Source organism: Pygocentrus nattereri, chromosome 5, assembly GCF_015220715.1.
Source record: "Pygocentrus nattereri isolate fPygNat1 chromosome 5, fPygNat1.pri, whole genome shotgun sequence".
In the NCBI taxonomy this organism is placed as follows: domain Eukaryota; kingdom Metazoa; phylum Chordata; class Actinopteri; order Characiformes; family Serrasalmidae; genus Pygocentrus; species Pygocentrus nattereri.
This window is the reverse complement of record NC_051215.1, coordinates 15,848,449-15,874,593: the sequence shown is the minus strand read 5'-3', so window position 1 is coordinate 15,874,593 and position 26,145 is coordinate 15,848,449. Positions and strand designations below refer to the sequence as shown.

The 26,145-nt window shown below is 40.0% G+C and overlaps 1 protein-coding gene across 1 annotated transcript in view; it reads right to left on the bottom strand.

Annotated features, from left to right (window-relative positions):
* The window catches only part of galntl6 (polypeptide N-acetylgalactosaminyltransferase like 6), a 259,140-nt gene that overhangs the window by 30,174 nt on the left and 202,821 nt on the right, over positions 1-26,145 (bottom strand). The window contains exons 8-9 of the mRNA XM_017701404.2: positions 14,077-14,194; positions 6,683-6,790 (exon numbers count right to left, since the gene is read on the bottom strand). Of these exons, the coding sequence (XP_017556893.1) occupies positions 6,683-6,790; positions 14,077-14,194 (226 nt within the window). The remainder of the gene's footprint in view (positions 1-6,682; positions 6,791-14,076; positions 14,195-26,145) is intronic.

Here is a 26,145-nt window from a genome sequence, read left to right as displayed (position 1 = left end):
TATTATGTGATTGCATTGTAATATTGCTACTGTCACATGTTGTTTGAGGTTTTTGGACTGTAATATCATTACCACAGCATTACTCATTACGCAACTTGTTAGTTGTATGCAGCTCACCAAGCTGTGGCTGGCAGTTTCTGTGACAGTTAAGAACTACTATATAACTAGACAGCCTAGACCATACACTAGGAGCAGGCTAGCATACATAGAAAATGTTTATATATGTGTAATGCCTCATCACTTTGTTTGAGGCTTACTTTGGACTGCCTACTGCACAACGTGTATCATTACTGACAATCAATATTCTTACTGTCATATGATGACAGAGGTGACTGACTGTAAAACTGTCAATTCTGATGAAATGTAATAAATTGAAAAGATACAAACATGCAATATTTGAGGTCTGACCTTTTGTGACTTCATTATTTGTTGTGAATATATACTTATATTTGGTGCCAGCCACACATTCCAAAAAAGTGGTGACATGAGCATGTTTACCACTGTTATACATCACCGCATTTAACTGGATTTAATAATCACTTGGGTACTGAAAACACATACTGATTTAGTTTTGAAAGGGAATTTTGTTGCTGTTTTTCTGTTGTACAAGTCTTCAGCTGTGCAATCATACAGGTGACCCATACAGGTCTGGACTGCAGGCAAGACAGGTCAGCACCTATACCCTCTGATTACCAGCCAAGCTTTTTTAATATATGCACAATGCAGCTTTGCATGGACTTTCTTGAAAAAGATGTCATCTGCATGGCTGATTATGTTGCTCAAAATGTGTTTAGCTTTAATGGTGCCTTCACAGATGTGCAAGTTGCCCAGTAATACCTCCCCATACCATGAGAGAATTTTTTTTTAACTTTGTGCTGGTAACAATTATGATGGTCCTTTTCTTCTTTGGCCCAGACTTCCATTATTTCTAAAAAGAATCTAAAAGATGGTGGACCACACTACATGTTTCAACTCTGCATCAGTCCATTTCAAATTAACTCAGCAACAATTCTGGATGCTGCTGACACATTGGTTTCACCGTGCACAGAACAATTTCTGAATGCAGTGACAGTTGATGTTTATTAACAATGGTTTGTAAATTTATTCCCAAGCCATCACAGAAGCATGCCAGTTTTTAATGCACTAACACTTAAGGGGTCAAAAATCAGATATCTATCTAGATTCCCTGAATTTGTCAATGATATTACGCACTGTAGAGGATGAAATACCTAAAATCATTGCAATTGCTCACTGAGGAAGGTATTTTTTAAACTGTTAGATTTTTTCACTGATGCATTTTTAGCAAAGTGGTGAGCTTTGACCTTGCTCATAAAGGACTTGCTCATGCTTGCTCATAAAGACTAGGCATAATAGTTTCAAATTCTAAATTATAACTGCATTTCACATACTGTCCAAAACAGGGATTGTTTTATCATTGTTACTGACCTATGTGAACAGATGCAGTCATACTGCAATATTGTTACTGATCCAAGTGGACAGAGGGAACAATTCTATAATCTTGCTACTGGCACAAGTGGATGAAGGTGACTTAACTGTAATATTGTTATTGGCCCATTTAATAAAGCTGACTGTGGATGAAAGTTAACATACAGTAATGCTGTTAGTGGACAGATGTGACTGTACTGTAATGTTATTAGTAGCCCATGTAAACTGAGGTGACTGCTATAGTATTGTTACTGGCTCATGTGGATGGAGGTGAATAAACTGTAATGTTGTTATTAGTTCAAGTGGACAGATGTGGCTGTTACTGTAATATTGTAACTGGCCCACTTAGACAGAGATGACTATATTGTAATATTGTTATTGTCTCATTTGGATGAAGGTGTTTATTCTGTAATATTGTTATAGTCCCATGGGGGCGGAGGTGAGTTTACTGCAATATTATTATCCTCTCCTCTAGATGCAAATGATTATACTGTAATATCGTTTGTTACTGGCCCATATGGGCAGATATCCCATACTCATGTGGAAATGACTGTATTTTAACGGTTCTATACTTACTCTAGCCATGCTATTCCCAGAGGGCATTGTACTTCTGGTGGATTGGCACACTCTTAAACACAGAGTTCTATCATGAGGGTGGAAGCGATTCTACTGTAATACTGGAGTGTGTCACTGCGAGCAACTGAGAGCGCGTCACTGCGGCAACGTTTTGTGCTATAAGTTTCTAAATCGACCAAAAGCGGTAAGTACCTGAAATATCATGGCTTCTGCTGGTTGTTTCGTCTGCTCGGAGTGTGGCATGTTTAGTTTAACCCCCTTTTCCGCCTCTAGTGATAATGATAGTGACTGTGTTTGTGCTAAGTGCCAACTAGTTAGCTCTCTGGTGGAGAAAGTGGACCAGCTAGAGGTGCGCATCCGGGGTTTATTAAGGGATAGACAGCAAAATTCAGTGCGAGCAGCTCCGGGTGCCTTAGGGAGAGTTAGCACCCTCTCGACTCTGGCGTTAGAGCCCTTACAGTGGGATGAATGGGTGACGACTCGGCGGTCTAGCCGGAAAGCTAAGGCTAATGCTAACACTGAGGCCCACCAGAACACCACGCTCCTCCGATTCGCATGTCAAACAGGTTTGCCCTGCTCAGTGAAACACCCTCTGTGGAGCCTGTTAAAAGTACTCTGGTTATAGGAGACTCGATTGTCTGACACGTGAAATTAGCTACTCCTTTAGGGGCACCAGCAGTAAGAGTTAGATGTTTATCGGCAGCCAGAGCGCCGGACATTAGTGGCAACCTTAGACTGTTAGCTGATAAGAGATATTCGAGGATAGTCATTCATATAGGGGCCAGTGATATTCGTCTGCAGCAGTCTGAGATAACTAAGGGTAAGATTAGAGAGGTGACTAAATAGGCCCAGACGATGTCCGATGCCGTAATTTGCTCTGGCCTCATCCCAATGCAGCGTAGCGGAAGTCTACAGCAGGCTTTCGGCGTTAAACTGCTGGATGTCCAAGTGGTGTTCCGTAAATCAAGTGGGCTTTATAGACAATTGGTTGCATTTCAAAGGCAAGCCTGGTCTTATAAGTAGGGATGGTGTACACCCCATGCGGGAGGGTGCTGCCTTACTTTCTTGCAGCATAGCTCATAGTCTTTTAGTTAGTCGGCAGAGTAGTGCAAACAGCTGCTGACAGTCCAGAGCCGGGACCAGGCCGCAGACAGACAAGCTAAACCGACCGTCTGTGATCCGCCTTGAGGCGTCACCCAGGTTCAACTTTAGTGAGACTGTATCTTTGCCCCAAATTAAAACTAAATTTAATCATAGAAAAACTCAATCAGCCCGTTTAAACAACCTAATCAATATATATCTGTATTCAGATGATAGCACTAACATCTTAGATCTATATAACATCTCTATATATCTATATAACATCACTAAACTCAAAAGCAGTCATCATAAATTAAATTATAAGCGATCATAAATTTTACATTTTCTGTCTCACTGAAACATGGGTTAGACCAGATGAATATTCAGCTTTAAATGAAGCCACCCCTGTAGGCTATAATTATGCACATAGGCCAAGATTATCAGGCAAGGGAGGAGGAGTCTGTGTAATCTACCAAAATACTATAGATATTAGATATTATGTGATACTTTCACTTCCTTTGAGGTCCTTTCCATTCACGTTACAAATCCGGTCACAGAAAAGATTTACAGGCCACCAGGGTCCTACTCCTAATAATTGTAGGAGATTTTAATATTCACTTTGTGAAAGGTAGAGGACCCACTAAAAAGGCATTTACTTCAATTCTAGACTCTGTTGGTATTACCCAAAATGTAACAGGGCCTACACACTACTGTAGTCACACGTTAGATTTAGTTTTGACAAACTAGGTCTTAACATGGACAAGCTTAATATCCCACTGCAAACTTCAGCAGTCTCCGACCATTACCTAATTTCCTATGAGCTACGTCTTAGCCATAATATATGTACGTCCCCTCATTATTCTACAAAGCGCTCAATAAAACCTTTTACTGCCCTACAATTTATAGAAAATCTGCCAGAACTATCAATGCCAGTTTTCACTCCATCAGACCCAATGGAACTAGATTTACTAACCGATTATTTAGAAAATACCTTCCGATCCACTTTAGAAAATGTGGCACCACTTAAAATAAAAAGAATAAGGCAGAAAAAGCTCGACCCGTGGTACAACGACAAAACCTGTACCTTAAAACAAACAGTTCGGAAACTAGAGCGGAAATGGCTCGCTCAGCATATCATTTCCCAAATCACAAAAAATCAGGCAGGTACTGAACTCCCAGCAACAGTCACCAGTGAAATTTAAAATATTAGACAACAAATTCAGCCCACAGTATTAAATCCAACTTGGCTGTCATCTGACTTGGCTGATATAAAACAAAACACAGTTGTCAGTCATTATAAAACCTCTTTTAACTATAGTAAACTCGTCCCTTAGTCTGGGCTATGTTCCCAAAACTTTTAAACTAGCAGTTATCAAACCTCTGATCAAGAAACCAAATCTTGATGTTAGCATATTGTCTAATTACAGGCCTATTTCTAACTTAAAATTTATATCGAAGATCTTAGAAAAATCTGTGGCCCAACAACTTATCTACATAAGAACCACATATATTAAAAATTCCAATATGGATTCAGGCCACATCACAGCACTGAGACGGCTCTAGTTAAGATACCTAATGATCTTCTTCTTGCCTCTGATCAAGGCTACTTATCCCTGTTAGTGCTACTTGACCTCAGTGCAACTTTTGATACAATAGACCACAATATTCTCCTACAAAGGTTAGAAAACGTGGTTGGAATCACAGGGACAGCCCTATCATGGTTCCAATCTTACCTAACAGAACGTTATCAGTTCATCAGTGTAAACAATTTATCTTCCAATTATTCAAAAGTAAGATTTGGAATTCCGAAGGGCTCTATTTTAGAACCATTATTATTTACACTATACATGTTACCTTTAGGCACAGTTATAAGTAACCATGGCATTAACTTTCACTGTTACGCAGACGATATGCAACTGTACATATCAGCCAAGCCTGATAACAAATACAGATTAAAGAAAATAGAGGACTGTGTAAAAGATGTGAAATGCTGGATGTTACAGAACATCCTCCTACTAAACAGTAACAAAACAGGTTCTCCTTCTGGGTCCAAAATTGGCAAGAAATAAAATACCAGATTTAATTTTAAATCTCACCGACTTTCCAGCCACACCTGGCTCAGCAGCAAACAATCTTGAAGTCATAATTGATTCAGATTTATCATTTGATCAGCACATAGGCAGCATCACTAGGACAGCTTTTCTACATCTTCGCAACAATGCCAAGATAAGAAATGCCCTTTCCCTGCGTGATGCAGAAACACTAGTACATGCCTTTATTACTTCCAGGCTAGACTACTGTAACGCACTACTGTCAGGATGTACGAGCAGGAATTTATCAAACTTCAACTAGTCCAAAACGCTGCAGCCAGGGTCCTCACTAAAACTAGAAAATTTCATCATATCAGTCCAGTGCGATCATCACTTAATTGGCTGCCAATTCCATATTGATTGTAAAATTATTTTATTGATGTATAAAGCCCTACATAGGCCCGCTCCTGAGTACCTACAAGACCTTATTTCCTATTACGAGCCATCTTGACTACTCAGATCCCAGAGTGCTGGCTTATTAATAGTTCCTAAAATTCATAAGGCTGCAGCTGGGGGAAGAGCCTTTTCTTATAAAGCCCCCATACTCTGGAATGATCTTCCAGAAAATGTTCGGGACTCAGACACAGTCTCAATCTTTAAAACTAGGCTGAAAACTCACTTGTTCAGTTTAGCTTTTGGTAGGTAATGTTCCCCCTTAGATAAAGGCAGCAGATCCAGGGGTCCATGGACACAGGGAATTATAGTAAATTGAGATGCTGGTGCTGTCGTCCCACTACTCGCATGTGGTCACTCAGGTTTGTGGACGGTGGAGCAGAGGGATGCCAAACTTTGTGTGCTCTCGTGTCTGTATGTCCTTCTGGTTCTCTCCTTTTATTTAAGCTGTCATAGTCAGATCTGCCAGAGTCATTAGCCACACTCTGTAAATGTTTACATTCCCTGTTTTACGTACAAACAGACAGAATAAAACTAATTCCCTCTTCCTGCCTTTTTTCCGAGTATACAACCACCCATATGTCCGGCCGAACACTGAAGGACAACTGACTGTCAAGCCCTCCGGCTACCCACTTCAGACCAGCTGCCCACGCCCCAGCTACACTGATATTTTCATAGACTCCTAGCTATTACTACTACTAATACTACTGCTATTAACATTAGTAGTATAATCACTTGTAGGTAGCTTGACCAGAGGAGGATGGGTCCTCCCTGGTGAGCCTGGTTCCTCCCAAGGTTTCTTCTTCAGTTCTGAGGGAGTTTTTCCTTGCCACTGTTGCCCCTGGCTTGCAGACCGGGGAGTTTTAAATTCTTGTTAAAACTTTGTCTTTTCTGGAATTCTGTGAAGCTGCTTTGTGACAACATCCGTTGTAAAAAGTGCTATACAAATAAATTTGATTTGATTTGTTCCTTTTTCTTGTGGATGGAGGTACCAACTGTAATACTGTTACTGGCCCAAGTGGACAGTGGTGACTATGAAATAAAAAATGACTATAAAATTACTACTAGCTCATGTAGTGTAATGGTTTTGTACTCACTCTAGCTAGGCTGGTCCCTGAGGGAACTTTGTATGGCACATACTTCCTGTAGATGTGGCCCACTCTGGAGCATGGCACATCGTACATACTGCCCCCACACATCCACACCTGTGGAAAACACACAAAAACATACACAATCATGTAAGCATGCTAGTTATTCTCCAATTTAATTAATCAACCTTTATTCAAACTTGGAGTAAATTAAGTGTAGCCCTCATTTATAATGCAGCCGAGCATTATACAAAATAATATATAAGTATACATTAAGATTAACAAATCACATAAGATTAAAAAATCAAAACTATCAATTACAACAAGTAGAACAAACAGAATAGTAAATAAAAATAATAAATATACAACCCTAATTCCAATGAAGTCACATTGTGTAAAACATTTGATTTTGATGCCTGCAACATGTTCCAAAGAAGTTGGGACAGGGACATGTTTACCACTGTGTTACAACACCTTTCCTTTTAACAACACTCAATAAGTCTTTGGGAACTAAGGACACTATTTGTTGAAGCTTTGTAGGTGGAATTCTTTCCCATTCTTGCTTGATGTACAACTTCAGTTGCTCAACAGTCCGGGGTCTCCGTTGTCGTATTTTGCGCTTAATAATGCGCCACACATTTTCAATGGGAGACAAGTCTGGACTGCAGGCAGGCCAGTCTAGTACCCACACTCTTTTACTACGAAGCCAGGAAGTGTTCCTGAGCCCATGTGGTAATATTCGTTACAGAATGATGTTGGTTTTTAATGCAGTGCCACCTGAGGGATCAAAGGTCACGGGCATTCAATGTTGGTTTTCTGCCTTGCTTACTTGCAGAGATTTCTCCAGATTCTCTGAATCTTTTGATGATGTTATGGACTGTAGGTGATGAAATCCCCAAATTCCTTGCAATTGCATGCTGAGAAACGTTGTTCTTAAACTGTTGGACTATTTGCTCACGCAGTTGTTCACAAAGTGGTGAACCTCACCCCATCCTTGCTTGTGAACGACTGAGCCTTTCAGGGATGCTCCCTTTATACCCAATCATGATACTTGCCTGTTTCCAAATACCCTGTTCACCTGTGGAATGTTCCAAACAGGTGTTTTTTGAGCATTCCTCAACTTTCCCAGTCTTTTGTTGCTCCTGTCCCAACTTCTTTGGAACATGTTGCAGGCATCAAATTCAAAATGAGTGAATATCTGCAAAAAACAAAGTTTATCCGTTTGAGCATTAAATATCTTGTCTTTGTAGTGTATTCAATTGAATATAGGTTGAAAATGATTTGCACATCATCGTATTCTGTTTTTATTTGTTTTACACAACGTCCCAACTTCACTGGAATTGGGGTTGTGTGTGTGTGTGTGTGTATATTATATATATATATATATATACAAACCAGATTCCAAAAAAGTTGGGACACTAAACAAATTGTGAATAAAAACTGAATGCAATGATGTGGAGATGGCAAATGTCAATATTTTATTCAGAATAGAACATAGATGAAAGATCAAAAGTTTAATCTGAGTAAATGTAACATTTTAAAGGAAAAATATGTTGAATCAGTGTCAACAAATCCCAAAAAATTTGGGACAAGTAGCAATAAGTGGCTGGAAAAAGGAAATTGAGCATATAACGAACAGCTGGAAGACCAATTAACATTAATTAGCTCAATTGACAAAATGATTGGGTATAAAAAGAGCTTCACAGAGTGTCAGTGTCTCTCAGAAGCCAAGATGGTAAGAGGATCACCAATTCCACCATTGTTGCGCAGAAAGATAGTGCAGCAATACCAGAATGGTGTTACCCAGCGTAAAATAGCAAAGACTTTTAAGTTATCATCATCAACCATGCATAACATCATCAAAAGATTCAGAGAATCTGGAACAATCGCTGTGCGTAAGGGTCAAGGCCGTAAAACTCTACTGGATGCTCGTGATCTCCGGGCCCTTAAACGTCACTGCACCTCAAACAGGAATGCCACTGTCAAGGAAATAACAGAATGGGCTCAGGAATACTTCCAGAAAGCATTGTCAGTGAACACAATCCACCGTGCCATCCGCCATTGCCAGCTGAAACTCTACAGTGCAAAGAGGAAGCCATTTCTAAGCAAGCTCCACAAGCTCAAACGTTTGCACTGGGCCAGGGGTCATTTAAAATGGAGTGTGGCAAAATGGAAGACTGTTCTGTGGTCAGATGAGTCACGATTTGAAGTTCTTTATGGAACTCTGGGACGCCATGTCATCCGGACCAGAGAGGACAAGGATAATCCAAGTTATTATCAACGCTCCATTCAGAATCCTGCATCACTGATGGTATGGGGTTGCATGAGTGCTTGTGGCATGGGCAGCTTGCATGTCTGGAAAGGCACCATTAATGCAGAGAACTATGTTCAGGTTCTAGAACAACATATGCTCCCATCTAGACGTCATCTCTTTCAGGGAAGACCCTGCATTTTTCAACGAGATAATGCCAGACCACATTCTACAGCAATCACAACATCATGGCTACGTAGGAGAAGGATCCGGGTACTGAAATGGCCAGCCTGCAGTCCAGATCTTTCACCTATAGAGAACATTTGGCGTATCATAAAGAGGAAGGTGCGACAAAGAAGGCCCAAGACGACTGAACAGTTAGAGGCCTGTATTAGACTTGAATGGGAGAGCATTCCTATTTCTAAACTTGAGAAACTGGTCTCCTCTGTCCCCAGACGTCTGTTCAGTGTTGTAAGAAGAAGGGGGGATGCCACACAGCGGTGAAAATGGCCATGTCCCAACTTTTTTGGGATTTGTTGACGCCATGAAATTTTGAAACAACATATTTTTCCCTTAAATTGATACATTCTCTCAGTTTAAACTTTTGATCTGTGATTTGTGTTTTATTCTGAATAAAATATTGACATTTGCCATCTCCACATCATTGCATTCAGTTTTTATTCACAATTTGTTTAGTGTCCCAACTTTTTTGGAATCCGGTTTGTATATATATATATATATATATATACTTAGTTTAATAACTGATTAGGATAATAAAATAATAAACCAACAAAACCAAGAAAACTATTTTTCTTTCAGGCATTGAGAGAAACATGGCACTACTTAGTATCTCATAGCCACTACTCAATATCTCTGAGTCCAGTGTAAGGACTCAATGGGACTGACTCAAAAGGCTGGTGAGTAGGCTTACACCATAAGGATCCATAGAAATGTTTCACAGTGTGCATGTACCAAAAACAAGCAGCATCCTTTCCACAGGTTCCAATTATACTCCTACTAGCTGACAGCAGAGGAGGAGAAAAAGCCTTTTCTTCCAGTTTAAATCTCTACCTTCGCAGCTCCGAGCAGCACACAGAAATAGAGTTACAGTGATTTTGCCTGCATTTCCTCCTTTTATAGCTGTGCTCCCAAACTTCTAGACTGAATATTCATGGTACAATATGGTTTTACAAATTACATATTACTCCCTAATGTCTTCTGTAATTTGTAGAGTATGTCATGTGTTGCCACTAAGGCGTAATATGTGTAATATGTTGGCATTGTGAAATTTCCTACATTTAACACAAAGTAATTTTGTAGCAAAGAAATTAAAGAAATAAATAATGGTATTGTCAACAATTGGCTAGTATGGTTAACGACGGGCTAGTGACATTGATCTCAGCCTCAGATGTCCCTCCACATGTACAAAACTATTTTTAGTTTAACAGCGTTTTACCTAATGATATGGGTGTCAAGTGTGAGCTGTGGAACACTGGCCAATTTTACTGGTCAACCAATATATCAATCTGATCTCCTTTGATGGCACATGATAGCACTATTTTTAGTAGTCAGCTACAAAAATGTGCTTTTCACAAAGTTAACTTAAATAAGTAGCTAGCTAGCATAACTAAATGCTAATTCTAACTGCTAGAGGGTGCAAACTTAAACCCACGGCATGCCCTGAATCCACAAGTCTAGAGTTACTGCTGGCTCTCTATGTCTGCAGATGGATGATGGTGAGATACTTCTTGTTGCCAGAGTCTGTGCTTTTGATGTTTAGGCTTCTATAGACTGCTGGCTCAAGGCTGAAGGAGGAATTCTGCTTGGCCAGTGACACACAGGGGGCTGTGAGTGGGCTTGGGGTGTTTTGAGGGTGGGGATGGGAGTGGGGGATTGGGAGTGGGGGTGCAGGGTGATCTTCTCTGTCTCAGACAAGTCTGAAAGCTCTTCTCTTTGTCCCCTCTTACCCTCCTCCTTTCTCCATCCTGCTGTGTATGAGAGAGCTGTGTGTGCAGATATCAAACAGCACAGGGCTCTCTCTCCCCCGCTGGGGCAGCTGCTTTAGTGCTCAGACTGACTTCACATACTCCGTCCATATGGAGATGGATCTCTCCTCTGAGTATAAATGAAAGAGAGATGTAACAAATGAGGTTTTATGAATAATTTTCACACTTTATTCATGTTTTCCATGGCACGTGGAGAGATGAAGTTATGGCTCAGAGAGAGATATTACTGGGAGGACTCGTGCTGCATTTTTTATAAAGCCACCCACGTCCAGCAGATGGACACTGCTCAGACAAAGACCAGCTGACCAATAGAAAGAGCCAAAGCACTCCTAGTTTCACTGCAAACTGCTATAAAACTGTGGAGGCTGAGTGCCGGAGCTGTATCAGAGTGATAAGCAATGTGTTTTTTGCTATTCAGAGGATTAACTTCTAAATCACGAATGTTAAATGTCACAGCCAGCTGTAAAATTTAAGACTTAAGATTGGTAACAGAATTTGACTGGCAAAGCAGCAACTGAGAGAAAAAAAATCAAATAAAATCTGCCAAAGGTAATCTTACAAAAAAAAAAAAAAAAAAAAAAACACTAAGGCAATTTAGCTCCAGTACTATTTTTGCAGTTGCCATGGTTTCCAGAGGAAGAAAGGGCTGCGTTCCAATAACAAAGTTCACTGACGGCACGCAAGAGGAGAGAGCCTAATGAAAAAGGAACGATGGCAGGTATGTCATCTCTGATAAAGAGAACACGCTCCCTCTCTCGTTTGTTCACATGCGACGCCTCCAGTTCTGGCCCCACTAATCAAAACCGAATCACCCCACAGCCGCGTGCAATCACAGGATCACACACACTAATTAGTTTCAGCAAAGGGGCCAGTCTAAAAACACACTGCTGCCTTCACTTGTCTCTTTAGTTCAGGCTGTCTCTGTCCTTTTGACTCTGAGGCTCCAGGCCATTACGTGTACAAGAAAAAAAACCGACAAACTCCAGTCTGCAAATTCACAACGACTTCATAGAGCTGTCAGAAACGAGAAACGCTCGTGTAAAAGAACAGAAGCAGACTGGACATGTCATGCAGAGAAGCACACAGGAGCAGAAGATATGGTACTATCTGTCTGGTACACAGAGGAGCTGAATTACAAGGAACAGTACATACTCGAAAAGAGAGAATAACAGACTGGACCTTCATGGTGGGCTGTGGATGGTCCATTTTTAGTCTATGTGGATTTGATGGAGCAGTGCTCCATATTTTCTCATCAGTCCTACATTACAAGGGATACCCTATTGTCTCAGACTGACCCACTTGAGGTAGCCTCGGTCAAGAGCTTTGGGAGCAGCGTCTTAGGACCAGCAAAGACGCAAGCACTCACCGTAGCCCAGTTTTGCGCAGCATGATTTAGCTCACTTGTGTCAGCATCAAAACATATTTGCTATGAATACTATTACTTAAAGGTTTGCAAGAATAATTTTTGCCATTTTATATACAGTGACCTATACAATGTACATGTAAATATAATTTACAATGAAATTTATTTTTTTGTTTCCATAGCATCCCATTGCATTATTTTTTACTACAGTTTTACTACCAACAATAGGTGAGCTCGTTTTTACACATCTTACTAGAAATACTGGAGATGTTAAAGTGATGTATTCATAGTCATGCCCGACCCCAAATAGTAGTCTGCCACCTGTATATTCCCTATTTTAGTCAGGTTATGTAAATAGAGAGACTTCATTAGGCCAACTAATTCATAATGGTTGGCAACTATTTTTTTACTGTCTACATTACTGATAACGTAAATTAGTTGTTGCAGCCTTTTTACAAATGATAAATATCTCTATCTTCACAAGTTATCTGCCTCTGTAAAAACACAAGGCATTCTGGGTATTAATTATGACTTTTATAACATCACAACTATAATGCTATAACTTGATGCTGTACAGCTTTCTGAGTGAATTTAGAGTCTGTTACAACTCTGTTCATCATTCTGGACTTAAACATTCCTTCACTTTTTATAACATTCTACAAATGTTTTGAAACGTGAGATTGTATAGTACCAGAAACATATTAGAATGATTTTTCCCATGTATGTGCAACCAAATTAGTTTGACGTTATTGAAAATAGTTGTTCCAAACTTTTTAACAGTAGTGTTCATTCATTCATTTTCCTGTAGGTGAATCTGGAACTGAGTTACAAGGAACACTGTACACTGTAAATATTGGTTATAGTCTAACGTACTGTACTTACTAGGGATATAAGATAGGAACGGGCCAAGATTGGCATTGGCAGATTTTTTGCTCCATACAAGCAAAGAGTGATCAGTCAATCTATTATATTTGCTTAGGCCAATGTAAGTCACCTGTACAAAACGTTGTAGCATAATTATGCATGATTTGTGCTAAACAGCCTCTCTACTTTCAATTAAGCATTTTACTTGATTTATGTTGCTTAAATAGGCCACTGATGTTTTTAATTTAAGAGTTTAAAATGCTGCTTTGGCCCTTTAAAGAGGAAAAAATATATATTTATATTTCAACTTTAGCTAATACAAAGCGTGGTGAAATTGTGTGGGCTTAAAGAAGTACATGTGTTCTTTGAGTCCACACAGGTTGACCGAGGCTAATAAGAATCAACAGTTCTAGTAGAAACATATATGTTACTCCTTTACCTACTTATACTTATATCTGTTCACATTCAATACTGCAAGTGTGTAAAAGTGTGTATGTGTGAAGGGTGTGGTTACAGTACACAGTATACAGTGTCTTGCTGAAGTATTCTACCCCTTATTAACAGTATTAATGTGAACTTATATGCCATACATTCAATTTAAGCTACATTAAAATACATAATTTGTCTGCAGATATGTTAAAGAGTAAAATGAAAAACGTAACTATGCTGCTGGGATAGTTCAATTCCTGTGCTCTGGAAGCTCAATGCTCACACAGACAAAGAAAAAAAGTCCCTGGCAAGGACAGAATTGCCTCTTAATTGGATAAAATTGGTTTCTACCTGTAAACCATTAAAGTAACTGCCACATTTTCAAGATAAAACTTTGAAAGGGGGTTGAATAGTCGCACAAGGCACTGCACAGGACTTGCACAGTGCTCTCTCCTTGAAGGATATTGTTTATGTTGCATAGGACTCTCACCTTGAAGGATATTTCATACTGCTCTCCTCCCCAGATCTCCAGGCCTGTGTCATAGCCTCCTAGCTCCCAGAACCACTGCCGCTTCACAGCAAACAAACCTCCGGCCATCACTGGAGACCTGCAGAGAGTCAGAGAGGACCAACACGTTCAATACTCCCTCACACACATCTCATAATACTTTTAATTCTCCAGGCTCTGTTGAAGCTCAAGGAAAGGCCAGATGAGTTCTACTGAAGGTCATACAGAAAGTAGACTCACTTTATGGGTATGTGAGTTTAACACAATGTGTGTAGCAAAGGTTCTGGGACCAAGACCTAGAGTGGACAGTCTCTGGGGCAGAGAATTGCTTCAGTAGCCACAGGCTGCAAAGGTACAAGGCTTTTGCTCAAAGATTTTGCTTTCTGTCCAGGGGAATAGATTTCAACCAAAATGCATTAATATGGACTGAACACTGAATACTGAACAGTACAATATGGAAGCAGTGTTACTGTTAAATTCATATCATGCAGACCCTACAGTGCTATATCACAGAATTCTAGAGTATTCAGTTCCTACCCAAGCCTTCTTGATATAGACTACCATACCACTCCAGCTAGAAAACCAAGGCTCTGGTGACCTGATCATTCTTGAACGATCAATGAAGTGCATGCAGATGCTGGATGCAAACCTGTGTCAACATGGCAGATATCAGACTCCTACGCACTGTTCAGCAACAGACTGCGCTCAGATCAAAGAGAGACGAGATTGATGCCCTGTGGGCAGCGGCTACTAATTCAGCAGTAATCCTGTGGCCCTGCTGAGACCTGCTACATGTTTAAGCAGCAGTTTACTTGTGTGTCATGGTAAAACTGTAAACAAAGCAAGTTGTGTTTTTCCGCAAGACAGTCACTGAGGAGGCAGTTGAATAATATAATGCAATATTACAAGGGATGGAATTATACTGTCCCTCTCTTGCTTTCCCTCACCCTCTTCTGTAAGTCTTCTGTGCCAAGTTTCAGGCACTCATAAGAATCATTCTGCCTGAAACACATGCATGTTATGTACAAAACTGGCACACAAACCTAAACACAAGGTCTGTGTGGGATGCATATGGAAAAAGTGCATAATGAGTTTCTCATTGTACCCCTCATACATACGCAATGGCAGCATCCTCAAAACATGAGACAAGCATGCAAAAAGGGAATGGAGATGCAGTGATTGTGTACTCCATTCAATTTATTGACGTTTCAGGAAGCAGTTTTGCATGATACTTCTCCACCTCAATACTAAGCATACATTAGCTGTAGTGTTCCAAAAGCGAGGTGTTGTAAGGTTAAAAAATTTTCATTTGTATTATCAGGTAGTTTGAGATTATCTTCATACTTATGGTAGATCACAGCATTTACTGGGCATTGAAGAGTGCCTAAAATGATCTCTGTAGTTATAAAATATTGTAACACTGCACCCTACACTGTTGAAAAACAACAGTGCTGGGTAGTAGGTATGTTAGCTGGTAGATGGAGGTACAGCTACTTCACTACTTCAATAAAATAGTGAGAAATTCTTTGTAATTTGCTTAGTGACCCTTATGGCCCCGCAACCCTGACGGAGAAGCGGCTTAGAAAATGGTAATGGATGGACGCTTATGGCACTGATCTACCCTGTTATTGTTTTCCAAATTCTATTTCAGCAGAACACCCCTGTACATGGTGTTGGTGTGAAATATTTTTTTATTAACACTAACTTCAATTTATTGTTTTCTTTTCTGTCCCCAGCTTGTTGGATCCTCCACTATTTGTGTCTTTTAAACTCTGTATAGTTTACATAATTAGTTGAAGCTTAGTAAACTGAATGTTAATTTCAGATGCATTGCAGGCACATGTTGCAGCTGCAACAATACACATTTTGCATAGTCATCATATAAACATCTATCTCTATGGCTCAGACTTTTACTCTTCCAGTCACTTAAAAAATGAACCATCTGTGTGAGCCAGTGTTTTTTGAAGAACTTTCAGCAATTAAGAAGCAAGTGTTCCACAGAAGTTAAAAAAATGGTCAAAATATGAGGAGGTGAGAGAGAGAGACAAATAAACAATAATCATGGGAATGGGGTTTGTGTAAAGACAGCCAATCAGGATGAGCAGGAAGGCGCCAAAATCAATTTGCTCTTTCGTAATACCCTCCGGCCCACTTCCCTCCAATTTAATAAGACGCTGAAATATAGCAGTCGACTCAATTAAGCCTGCTAATGAAGGAGCAAGCACTTCACTGGCAAAATTATCCAAGTCTTTTTTTTCCCCCTTCCAATGCTCGTGCCAATAGAGGCGAAGGATAAGTGAGCAGATTCTGAGGCTTTGTTAAGTGAATTTTGGAGGATTGAAGCTGGTCCAGCCTGCTGCTGCTGCTGCTACTGGGTGAGGTAGATGATGGCTGTGGAGCTGGTTATGGCTGTGTGTGACCATGTGGGTTTGTGGACAAAACAAAGAAACAGGTTGACTACAGAACAGATTTTGCCTAACAAGTAGGCAGGTAGGTAGCTGTGAAAGTTCTGAGCTCTGAGAAGTTCTGAGAAAATAGTTTTGTGCTTTCCAAAGAAATCTACTTTAAATAGTTTAAATAGAGCTTAAATAGACAAAGGCACTTCTACACACTTTCTCTAACACAAATGTAGAGAGAAATTAGACAGAAGTAAAAGTTAGTTTGCTAATCTGAGGTAAAAGTACTCTAGTATTGTATTGTTGGCCAGCTATGTGGTTGTGGTATTGACTATCCTGACAAAATTGGACTGTGCTAAATTTTAACCCTTTGTAACTACTGCAGTCTTGCTATATATTAAATGTGCATCGCGTACTTATTTCAAATGTAATTTCATAGGTACATAATTAATGACGTAGTTATGTAATTAATTGCATTTACACTTTGTGTACAATATACATTTCTAGTTGACATTGTCAAAAAAGAGAAAAAAGGACAAAATGTCAAAAATATAAACAATGTTTTTTTCTCATCAAATTCAAATCATAATAAAATATATCCTCTTCTACTTAGAAACAGTTTAGAAACACAATTTCTCCACTTGTTTTAATGAGCTACAAGTTTGAAATAAAACCGAAATTTAAGACGACGTATTCCAAGGTGTATAGGCAGCTGGGGACCTAGAATGGTTATTTATTGGAAGATTGAAAAACGAAGGCAAATTGAGGGTCTGAAGTTTGGGACAGTATAGTGAGTTGAGCCAGAAGTGTGTAACAGCAGGCTGACAAAAAGTACTGCTGATAGAAGTTCCACTCAAACAAAACTAAATATACCATGACTACTGCAGAAGTCTGATTCTTAGAGAAGAAGCTTAAGTAGAGCAACTGAAGGAGAGGTAATGTTGTAATCAGCCCTAAGGGCAGAGCTAGAGGGATTGGAGTTGCTGATGGCCATGCACTTTGTTTCCAGGGAGATTTCATGTGCTTTGGACCTTGTTTAAGGCTTTAGGAAGTCTGAGAGCTTTTTGCTGTATTCTTGTTCATGTAAGTGCAATGATAAAGTGTAATGAAGATTGTGTATGTGTGATTTGGTCACAGGCACAAGCCAAAGATGCCTGCTTGCTTAGCAAAGAAGCCTTTTTTGTTGTTCCAAAACAAGTTATGGCATTTGTCTCACCCAAAACAGTAGCTCATACACTCTCTTAAAGTAAAATCACTACTGTTGTTGCACAGTGACTGCTAGTCAGCAGACTGTCACAGGTATGGTTAAAAAATGTTGTCAAATACAACAACACAAGCGGAATGCTTTTTAAACCAGACTGTATCATGGGAATTAACTATTGTATAGATACCTGTCCATCTCTTCTACAGAGGGAAGGTGGTAGAGCTGCTTATATCAGTGCCAGAGCATGTGAGCAAACAGTGTCCAAAAACAGAAGTGTGGGCTAAATAAGAGGAAGGAACGAAGAACCACCACTTTCATTGACTGCTTAATTAGGCAGAAATCTGAGGGGAACATGTAGGTCGATGGGGAGCTATGTGTGTGTGTGTGTGTATCTGTGTGAGAGCAGGGCAGACAGGTGAATGAACCACTGCATCCTCTGATCATGGGTGTTCTGCACCAGTGGAGCATAAAGTCAGGTCAAAAAAAAAGCCTTGCTAGAGACAGACCGAGAGAGAGAGAGAGAGAGAGAGAGAGAGAAAGAGAGAGAGAGAGACGGAGAGAGAGAGGGAGACAGAGAGAGAGACAGAGAGAGAGAGAGAGACGGAGAGAGAGAGGGAGACAGAGAGAGAGACAGAGAGAGAGAGAGAGAGAGAGAGAGAGAGAGAGAGAGAAAAGAGGCCTGGTGCTCAGATGTATGTGACAAGGTGAAGCTTTTGTGTTCGAATACACATGCATACACACACACACACGCGCGTGCACATGCTCCTCTGTCTGCTCTGTAAGTCGGGTGTTGTCAGGTGTGGCTCTCTACAGATAAGCTTGGTGGTAGCTCTCCTCTTCAGCTTCAGTTCCTCTCATCATGCACACACAGACACATACGCACACACATACACACACACACACACACACAAAACACAGTGTGTTTTCAGTGTTCAGTGTTATGAGTTGTTTCCATTGCACTACACATCATAGTCAAAAAGTTATTATTGTAAACTTAAATTCCAAAAATGTTACAGTATGTGAAATGCTATTAAAAACAAAAAGCAGTGATTAAGAAATTCTGTTTGACGTACAAAAACAAGCCTGCAGCATTTTCTAAATACACTGGGACAGGAGCTTGTATATCACTGTGTTACATCATCTAGCCTGTTAAGAACATGTAATAATCATTTGGAGACTGCAAACACTAACTGATGCAGTTTTGAAAGCAAATTCTTTTTTGTCATTCATCCATTATACATGCCATTATCTGTGGCTTTCATTGTCGTATACTGTGCTTCATAATTTGCTACTCATTCTCAATGCAATTCCGATCTAGACAGCGGGCAGACCAGTCTAGCATCCATACTCTCTGATTCTGTAGCCATGCTGTTGCACAGAATGTAGCCTGGCTGTTGTTATACTTAAATAAGAACTAACATTACTCAAAAAGTGTCACGATTGGCCCCTCCCAGTCCTGTCCATGTGTTCGTGTTTTGGTTTTGTAACTCCGCCCCTGATTGTTTTCACCTGTCTCTCGTTGCCCCTGTGTATTTAAGCCCTGTGTTTGCCCTTTGTTTTCGCTGGTTGTTGTGTGCTCGTCGTGTTGGTGTTGTTTGCCGTATCCAGCTGTTTGTCATGTCGAAAACTCAATCTGTTCGTGTTGGCTATATGACCCTGGACCGTTACGACCCTGATATTGGATTTGCCCTCAATGGAAGTCGCTTACCTCCGCACATGCATCCGCCTCCTCGCTCCTTGTTACAAAAAGATGTTATCTAGAAAGCAGCATGTCTCCATTTTTGTTATTATTGTTTTCTTATACACCAGAAGCACCAGCTTCCCTATACAATATATACAATTTGAAGAGGAGCACAGCAATAACAATTCTTCTAAATTACAAAAAAATCTTCCTTCTCTTAAGTTACCATTTTGGAGATACAAGGTATCTTTCAGCATCAATGGTGCCTTCACAGATGTGCAAGTATTTATTTATTTATTTTTTTGGAATTGAAGTTTGTTCATGTGAAAATGATTTGAATAATTGTAATCAAGTAAATTCGATGCATCACTTTTTCAGCGGGAACAATAGGACCTCAGCAAGAACTAAAACATGCACACATTTTAAAGCAGAGGTATGGGAGACACATTCATCTAAGAGGAGTGTGTGTGTGTGTGTGTGTGTGTGTGTGTGTGTGTGTGAGAGAGAGAGAGACAGAGAGAGAGAGAGAGAGAGAGAGAGAGAGAGAGAGAGACAGAGAGAGAGAGAGAGAGAGAGAGAAAGAGAGACAGAGAGAGAGAGAGAGAGAGACAGAGAGAGAGAGAGAGAGAGAAAGAGAGACAGAGAGAGAGAGAGAGAGAGACAGAGAGAGAGAGAGAGAGAGAGAGAGAGAGAGATTTTTTGTTCCCCCTTTTCTCACAGAGGAGATAACTGGAATTCTGAATAGTGTTTCTCCTTGATTAGGTAGTGTAATGTGCAGAGACGGAACTCAAGAGAAAGAGAGAATGAGAGAGAGAGAGAGAGAAAATATGAGAAAAGTGAATCAGAGAATCTCTTTGCCATCAGGGAACCCTGTTCTGACCAAGTATAAGCTCAATGACCACTGTCCAGTCATAAAAATAGGTGAATATATATGACATCGACACACACACACACACACACACACACACACACACACACACACACACACACACACATATATATATATATATATATATATATATATATATATATATATATATATATATATATATACCTCAGAGAAACAGAGAAATATATATCTATCAGAGAAAAATAACACCATGAGTGCACTGCAAGGATATTTTCACTTGGGTCAAATACATCCACACCCAGGATGGATTCTGGGTGGGCTGATTTAGGGGAGGTGGCTATTGTGATGTTTGTTTTCACACAGGAGAATTCCCAAGTTTTGGATTCATTATTATTTCTGTAGATCACTCAACACTTATCCTGTAATAAACTGGGATACAATCCAAGAGGCAGAGTTCAGCAGCTGGATACTGCTTGACTATATTCTGCTCTCATTACAGAAGGATGATAACATCAGGAGAAAGCTTATAGGCTAACAAGCCCCTTGATAATATTCAGAGACAAGCTTCAAATTCAAACTTTTACGGAAGGATGAGTGTACATATACCGAATATAAAATACAGAATACAGAAACCCAGTGTCTCAGGGTATTCTCATATCTATGCTACCTTCTGGTTCTCTGCTTTTGGTTTATGCTGTTATAGTTAGATCTGCCAGAGTCACCAACCACACTCTGGGAGAAATCATATTTATTACAGTCATACTCCTGACCAGAACTAATGTTGTCTCTTTACTCCTCCTGAGATAATGACTGCCTTCCCATTCTGCTGAGATCAGGGCCCCCTCCTCACCATCACCAACCTACTCTCCTGTTCTTTTGTGCCAACTGCAACACCCTCAATTACACCACTGTGCCATCCAGATGTACCAGCATTGAGGGAGGATGGGACCATTTCAGCTCACTCCCACTTTTCATAAAGACTCTACCAGTGCAGTTTCTAAAGCTTTACCATCCAGTCTTCAAACAGACATCCTCTTAGCTTTTATTTGGTATTTAGAGCATTACATTGTAAACACTGTTTGACCAGAGGAGGATGGGTCTCCCCTTGTGAGTCTTGGTTCCTCCCAAGGTTTCTTCCTCCAGACTGAGGGAGTTTTTCCTTGCCACCGTCAGCTCTGGCTTGCTCACTGGGGGATATATGTTATAACTGTGTGTTTTTAAACTTCTGTAAAGCTGCTTTGTGACAACATTGTTGTAAAAAGCACTATACAAATAAATAAACTTATGACTATAAATGGTTTCAAATGTTTGTACTTAACCTAAAAGTAACTTTGCAAATTCACAAGGGCATTAGTGGAAAGCAGTTGCACCAGAAAATAAAGGCTATTCCATTTAATGCAGAAACCTTTTTAATTTTCATTTATTATCTAATTTAAAGAGAGCACAGTCTTCAAGTCACTAATTTTTAGTACTGGAAAAGAAAAGCAGAAAAACGTTGAACACATACATTTAACAGAAAATGACACAAAAAACCCTGAAAAAACAGGTTATAAAATTAAAGTTCAAAATGTGACTAAAAAATTTAGGGAAATTTGCACTCCCAACAACTGCAGGACCTTGTAGACCTTGTAGACCCCCCAAACTGTCAGTACCAGATAAACAGTACTTGAAGCTTTCATCTTTTACCACTCTTGCTTCAGGTTGGAAAAAAAAACACGAGTGTTTCTGTACATCCTTCCACTGTGAGAAGACAACTCAAAACTATATTACAGATATAGTTTATATATAAATATAGTATATATATATATATATATAAAAAGTTAATATAACTATATTAACTTTTTAACTCTGAAATTTTTTTCTATCTGTTCCGCCCGAAGACTGCTGGGATAGGCTCCAGCACCCCCCCGCGACCCTGACAGAGAAGCGGCTTAGAAAATGGATGTATGGATGGATGTTTAGTCACCATGATAACTTCAGTTAAGACTCAATTTTGAGCAGAAGCTACAACAGAACAACAGTTCTTAAGTTCATAATCTTCACTCCAGATAAGAAAACAGTGTTATAGAAACATCCTAACTAGACTAAATTTCCAAAATTCTGTCCCAGCTTTAAGACAACTGCAGAGGTGTCTTAACTTCTGTGTTAATTGTCTGTTTCTATCGTTTTATGCAGTGACAGGCAGCACAGTTTACTTTGATGTTACATTTATCTACACTGAAAACGGTGGTTTGACTTATGAGGTTTCTAACAGCATTTAAAAAACCCCATACACTGCAGACATGCTTTATTAAAGTAAATTGCTTATTTTGCTCATGTGTTTATGTTTTAGCTTTGTCTTATGTTTGGTTGCTAGGTAACAGATGTGACAGTTGATTGATAGCTTTGATCAAGTAGTTTAAGATTTCCTAACTAGAGATCTTCTTCTTCTTCTTTCGGCTGCTCCCTTTAGGACGCCACAGCGGATCATCTGCCTCCATCTTGCCCTATCCATTGCCTCCTCTACTTTCACACCAACCATCTCCATGTCCACATTCACTACATCCATAAACCTTCTCTGAGGTCTACCTCTTCTCCTTCTACCCGGCAGCTCCAACATTCTTTGCCCAATATATCCACTATTCCTCCTCAACACATGTCCAAACCATCTCAACCTGGCCTCTCTGGCTTTATCTCCAAACTGCTCCACCTTCACTGTCCCTCTGATCTGCTCATTTCTAATCTTGTCCAGCCTTGTCACTCCCAACGAAAATCTCAGCATCTTCATCTCCGCCACCTCCAGCTCAGCCTCCTGTCTTTTTGACAGAGCCACAGTCTCCAAACCATACATCATAGCAGGACGCACTACTGTCTTGTAAACCTTCCCTTTCACTCTTGCTGCTATCCTTCTGGCACACATCAGCCCTGACATCCGTCTCCACCCACTCCATCCTGCCTGCACCCTCTTCTTCACCTCTTTTCTACACTGTCCATTGCTCTGGATGGTTGACCCAAGATATTTGAAGTCATCCACCTTTATGACCTCTACTCCTTGCATCTTCACCTTTCCACCTCCCTCCCTCTCATTCACACACATGTATTCTGTCTTATCTCTACTGACCTTCATTCCTCTTCTCTCCAGTGCAAACCTCCACCTCTCCAGATTCTCTTCCACCTGCTCTCTACTCTCACCACAGATTACAATGTCATCTGCAAACATCATCAACTTCCACCATCTAATCTTTGGCTCTGTCTTCACTCTCTTCCTCTTCTTTGTTTCTAATCTCATTCTACAGACAACCACCCTATGCTGCCTTGCTACACTTTCCCCTGGCACCACTTTACAATCTCCAATCTCCTTTACGTGGCATCTCCTGCTAAGGATATAATCCACCTGTGTGCACCTCCCTCCACTCTTGTATGTCACTCTGTGTTCTTCCCTCTTCTGAAAATACATGTTCACCACAGCCATTTCCATTCTCTTTGCAAAATTTACAACCATCTGACCTTCTGCATTTCTGTCTTTCACACCATACATACCCAGCACCTCTTCATCCCCTCTGTTTCCTTCACCAACATGTCTATTGAAGTCTGCACCAATCACCAATCTCTCCTCTCTAGGGACACCATCTACCACTTCATCCATCTTACTCCAAAATTCCTCTTTCTCCTCTAACTGACAACCAACCTGTGGTGCATATGAACTGACTACATTCAAAATCACACCATCAACCTCCAACTTCAGGCTCATGATCCTGCCTGACACTCTCTTTACATCCAGCACTTTTCCCAAGCTGTTCCTTTAGGATTATCCCTACTCCATTTCTCTTCCTCTCTACACCATGATAGAACAGTTTGAATCCACCTCCAATGTTCCTGGCCTTGCTTCCTTTCCATCTGGTCTCATGGACACACAGAATAGCTACCTTCCTTCTCTCCATCATGTCTGCAAGCTCTCTGCCTTTACCAGTCATTGTCCCTATGTTCAGAGTCCTTACTCTAACCTCCACACTCCTGCCTTTCCTTCTCTCTTGCTGCCTTCTAACCCGCCTTCCTCCTCTCCTCTTTGATAGTCTTCGACCTACAGTAGTCCAATTGCCACCGGCACCCTGCTGGTCAACAGCACCGGAGGCGGTCGTTGTTAACCTGGGCCTCGACCGATCCGGTATGGCAATCATATTTGTGATCCGCATGATAGTTTTGGCATAAATTTTACGCCGGATGCCCTTCCTGACGCAACCCTCACCTTTTAACCGGGCTTGGGACCGGCACCAGAAGTAGACAAAGTACACCCCTGGTTTATTTCCTAACTAGAGATAAGAATCCTAAATTAAGGTTACTGTTTTAGAGATACAATATTTTGTTATGAGATTTCCAATTTGTTACCATTTTAAAATCACAAAGAAATGCAGCCATGGCAATAATGCAAGCAGTGAATTGAAAAATGAAATGAAACAAGAGGGAGAGTGAGAGGGGCGTAAAATGTTGACACATAGATCAAGCCTGGCATTTAAGCAAACTCTGAAGTAACTAGTAAAAGGCTCTGCTGTGCAAATGTGCGACATTAATATAAAACAGCTCATCAGCCTGGCACACAGAAGCAGGTCAAATACATTGGCAAGACTGATATGAACGAGCTTACTTTTTTTTCAACCCCAAAGAAAAGCTTATACAGCTAGTGTATAAGTCTTTAGTGAAATCAAAGAGTTCATAAATTCACCAAGAACTTTTCGAGAAATGTTCTTACAATCAATTTACTGATATACATCAGTTACATGAACAAAATCCAGAGGGAGATAACAAAAGAGAGAAAGACATAAGACATTTAGTTCTTAAATATAAAGACACACACACACACACACACACACAGTCGTATATACATTAGAGCTACAACAATGCAATAGTTTTATTTCTGAAATTTGAATTTTATCTGATATCATCTTAAATATTTGAGTATTCTATAAGAATAAAATGCTCAAGACATGCACTGCATGAAATTAAAAAAAGATTTCTTCTTATCATTATTATTTATTCATTTAGGATGAATTATCATACATCATGTTATAAGGTAATGAATAACAAAAAATAACATTACTGATAAACAGATACTATCCCAGCAACTAGCATAAAATTCTATTTCAGAGGATCTGGCATCCCTGACCAGGATGCTGAGACAGGTTTCAATTTGACAGTGATGAGCAGTGCAGGAAAGCAGAGGAAACAGTGTCTTTTAACCATGTTGTTTTAAAAGCTGAAAAATATTTTTGTTCACTGTTAGACACTCAAAAGCTGTTTTACACTTAAGTTTGTGCTAAATTAAGCTGTGTCGGTTTTAGTGCTCAGTGGAGTTTAACAAGGTTCTTTCTGGTCTGGATGTTCGGCTCCCTACCAACTGGAGCAGTTGCAAAAGGCTTTTGCCTGCACTGGCCGATTAAAACAGACATAATCACTTCAAATTAGAGATCTAATACAGACAGTTAGAAACGGAGTCTCAACAGCCTGAACTCTAACTACTGCCATGTCATAGCTTTAACAGGAAAGGACTCTGTCATTGCTCTTTCAGTGCAGGCAGATTCTCTTGTTCACTTTAGATGCACTGCTACTGTGCACTGCTGACTTGCTAGCATTTTGCTTTATAAACAAAACTTTGTTTCGCTCCAGATCCAAAAAATGATGCATGGAAGTGTGCTCATTCATAAAAATGCAGCAGTTATGTGGCTTTTCCATTTTAAAATGTTTCAATTATTAAATTTGTTGAATTTTATTGAATATGTTTTGCAGTTCACAGATATACACTGATTTTCACTATATCTATATATCTAAGTCAGTAAACACATGCACTACATGATTTTAGAAAAAGACTATCCAAATGAGGATATGTCTGATAGAAGAGAGAGAAAGAGAGAGAGAGAGAGAGAGAGAGAGAGAGAGAGAGAGAGAG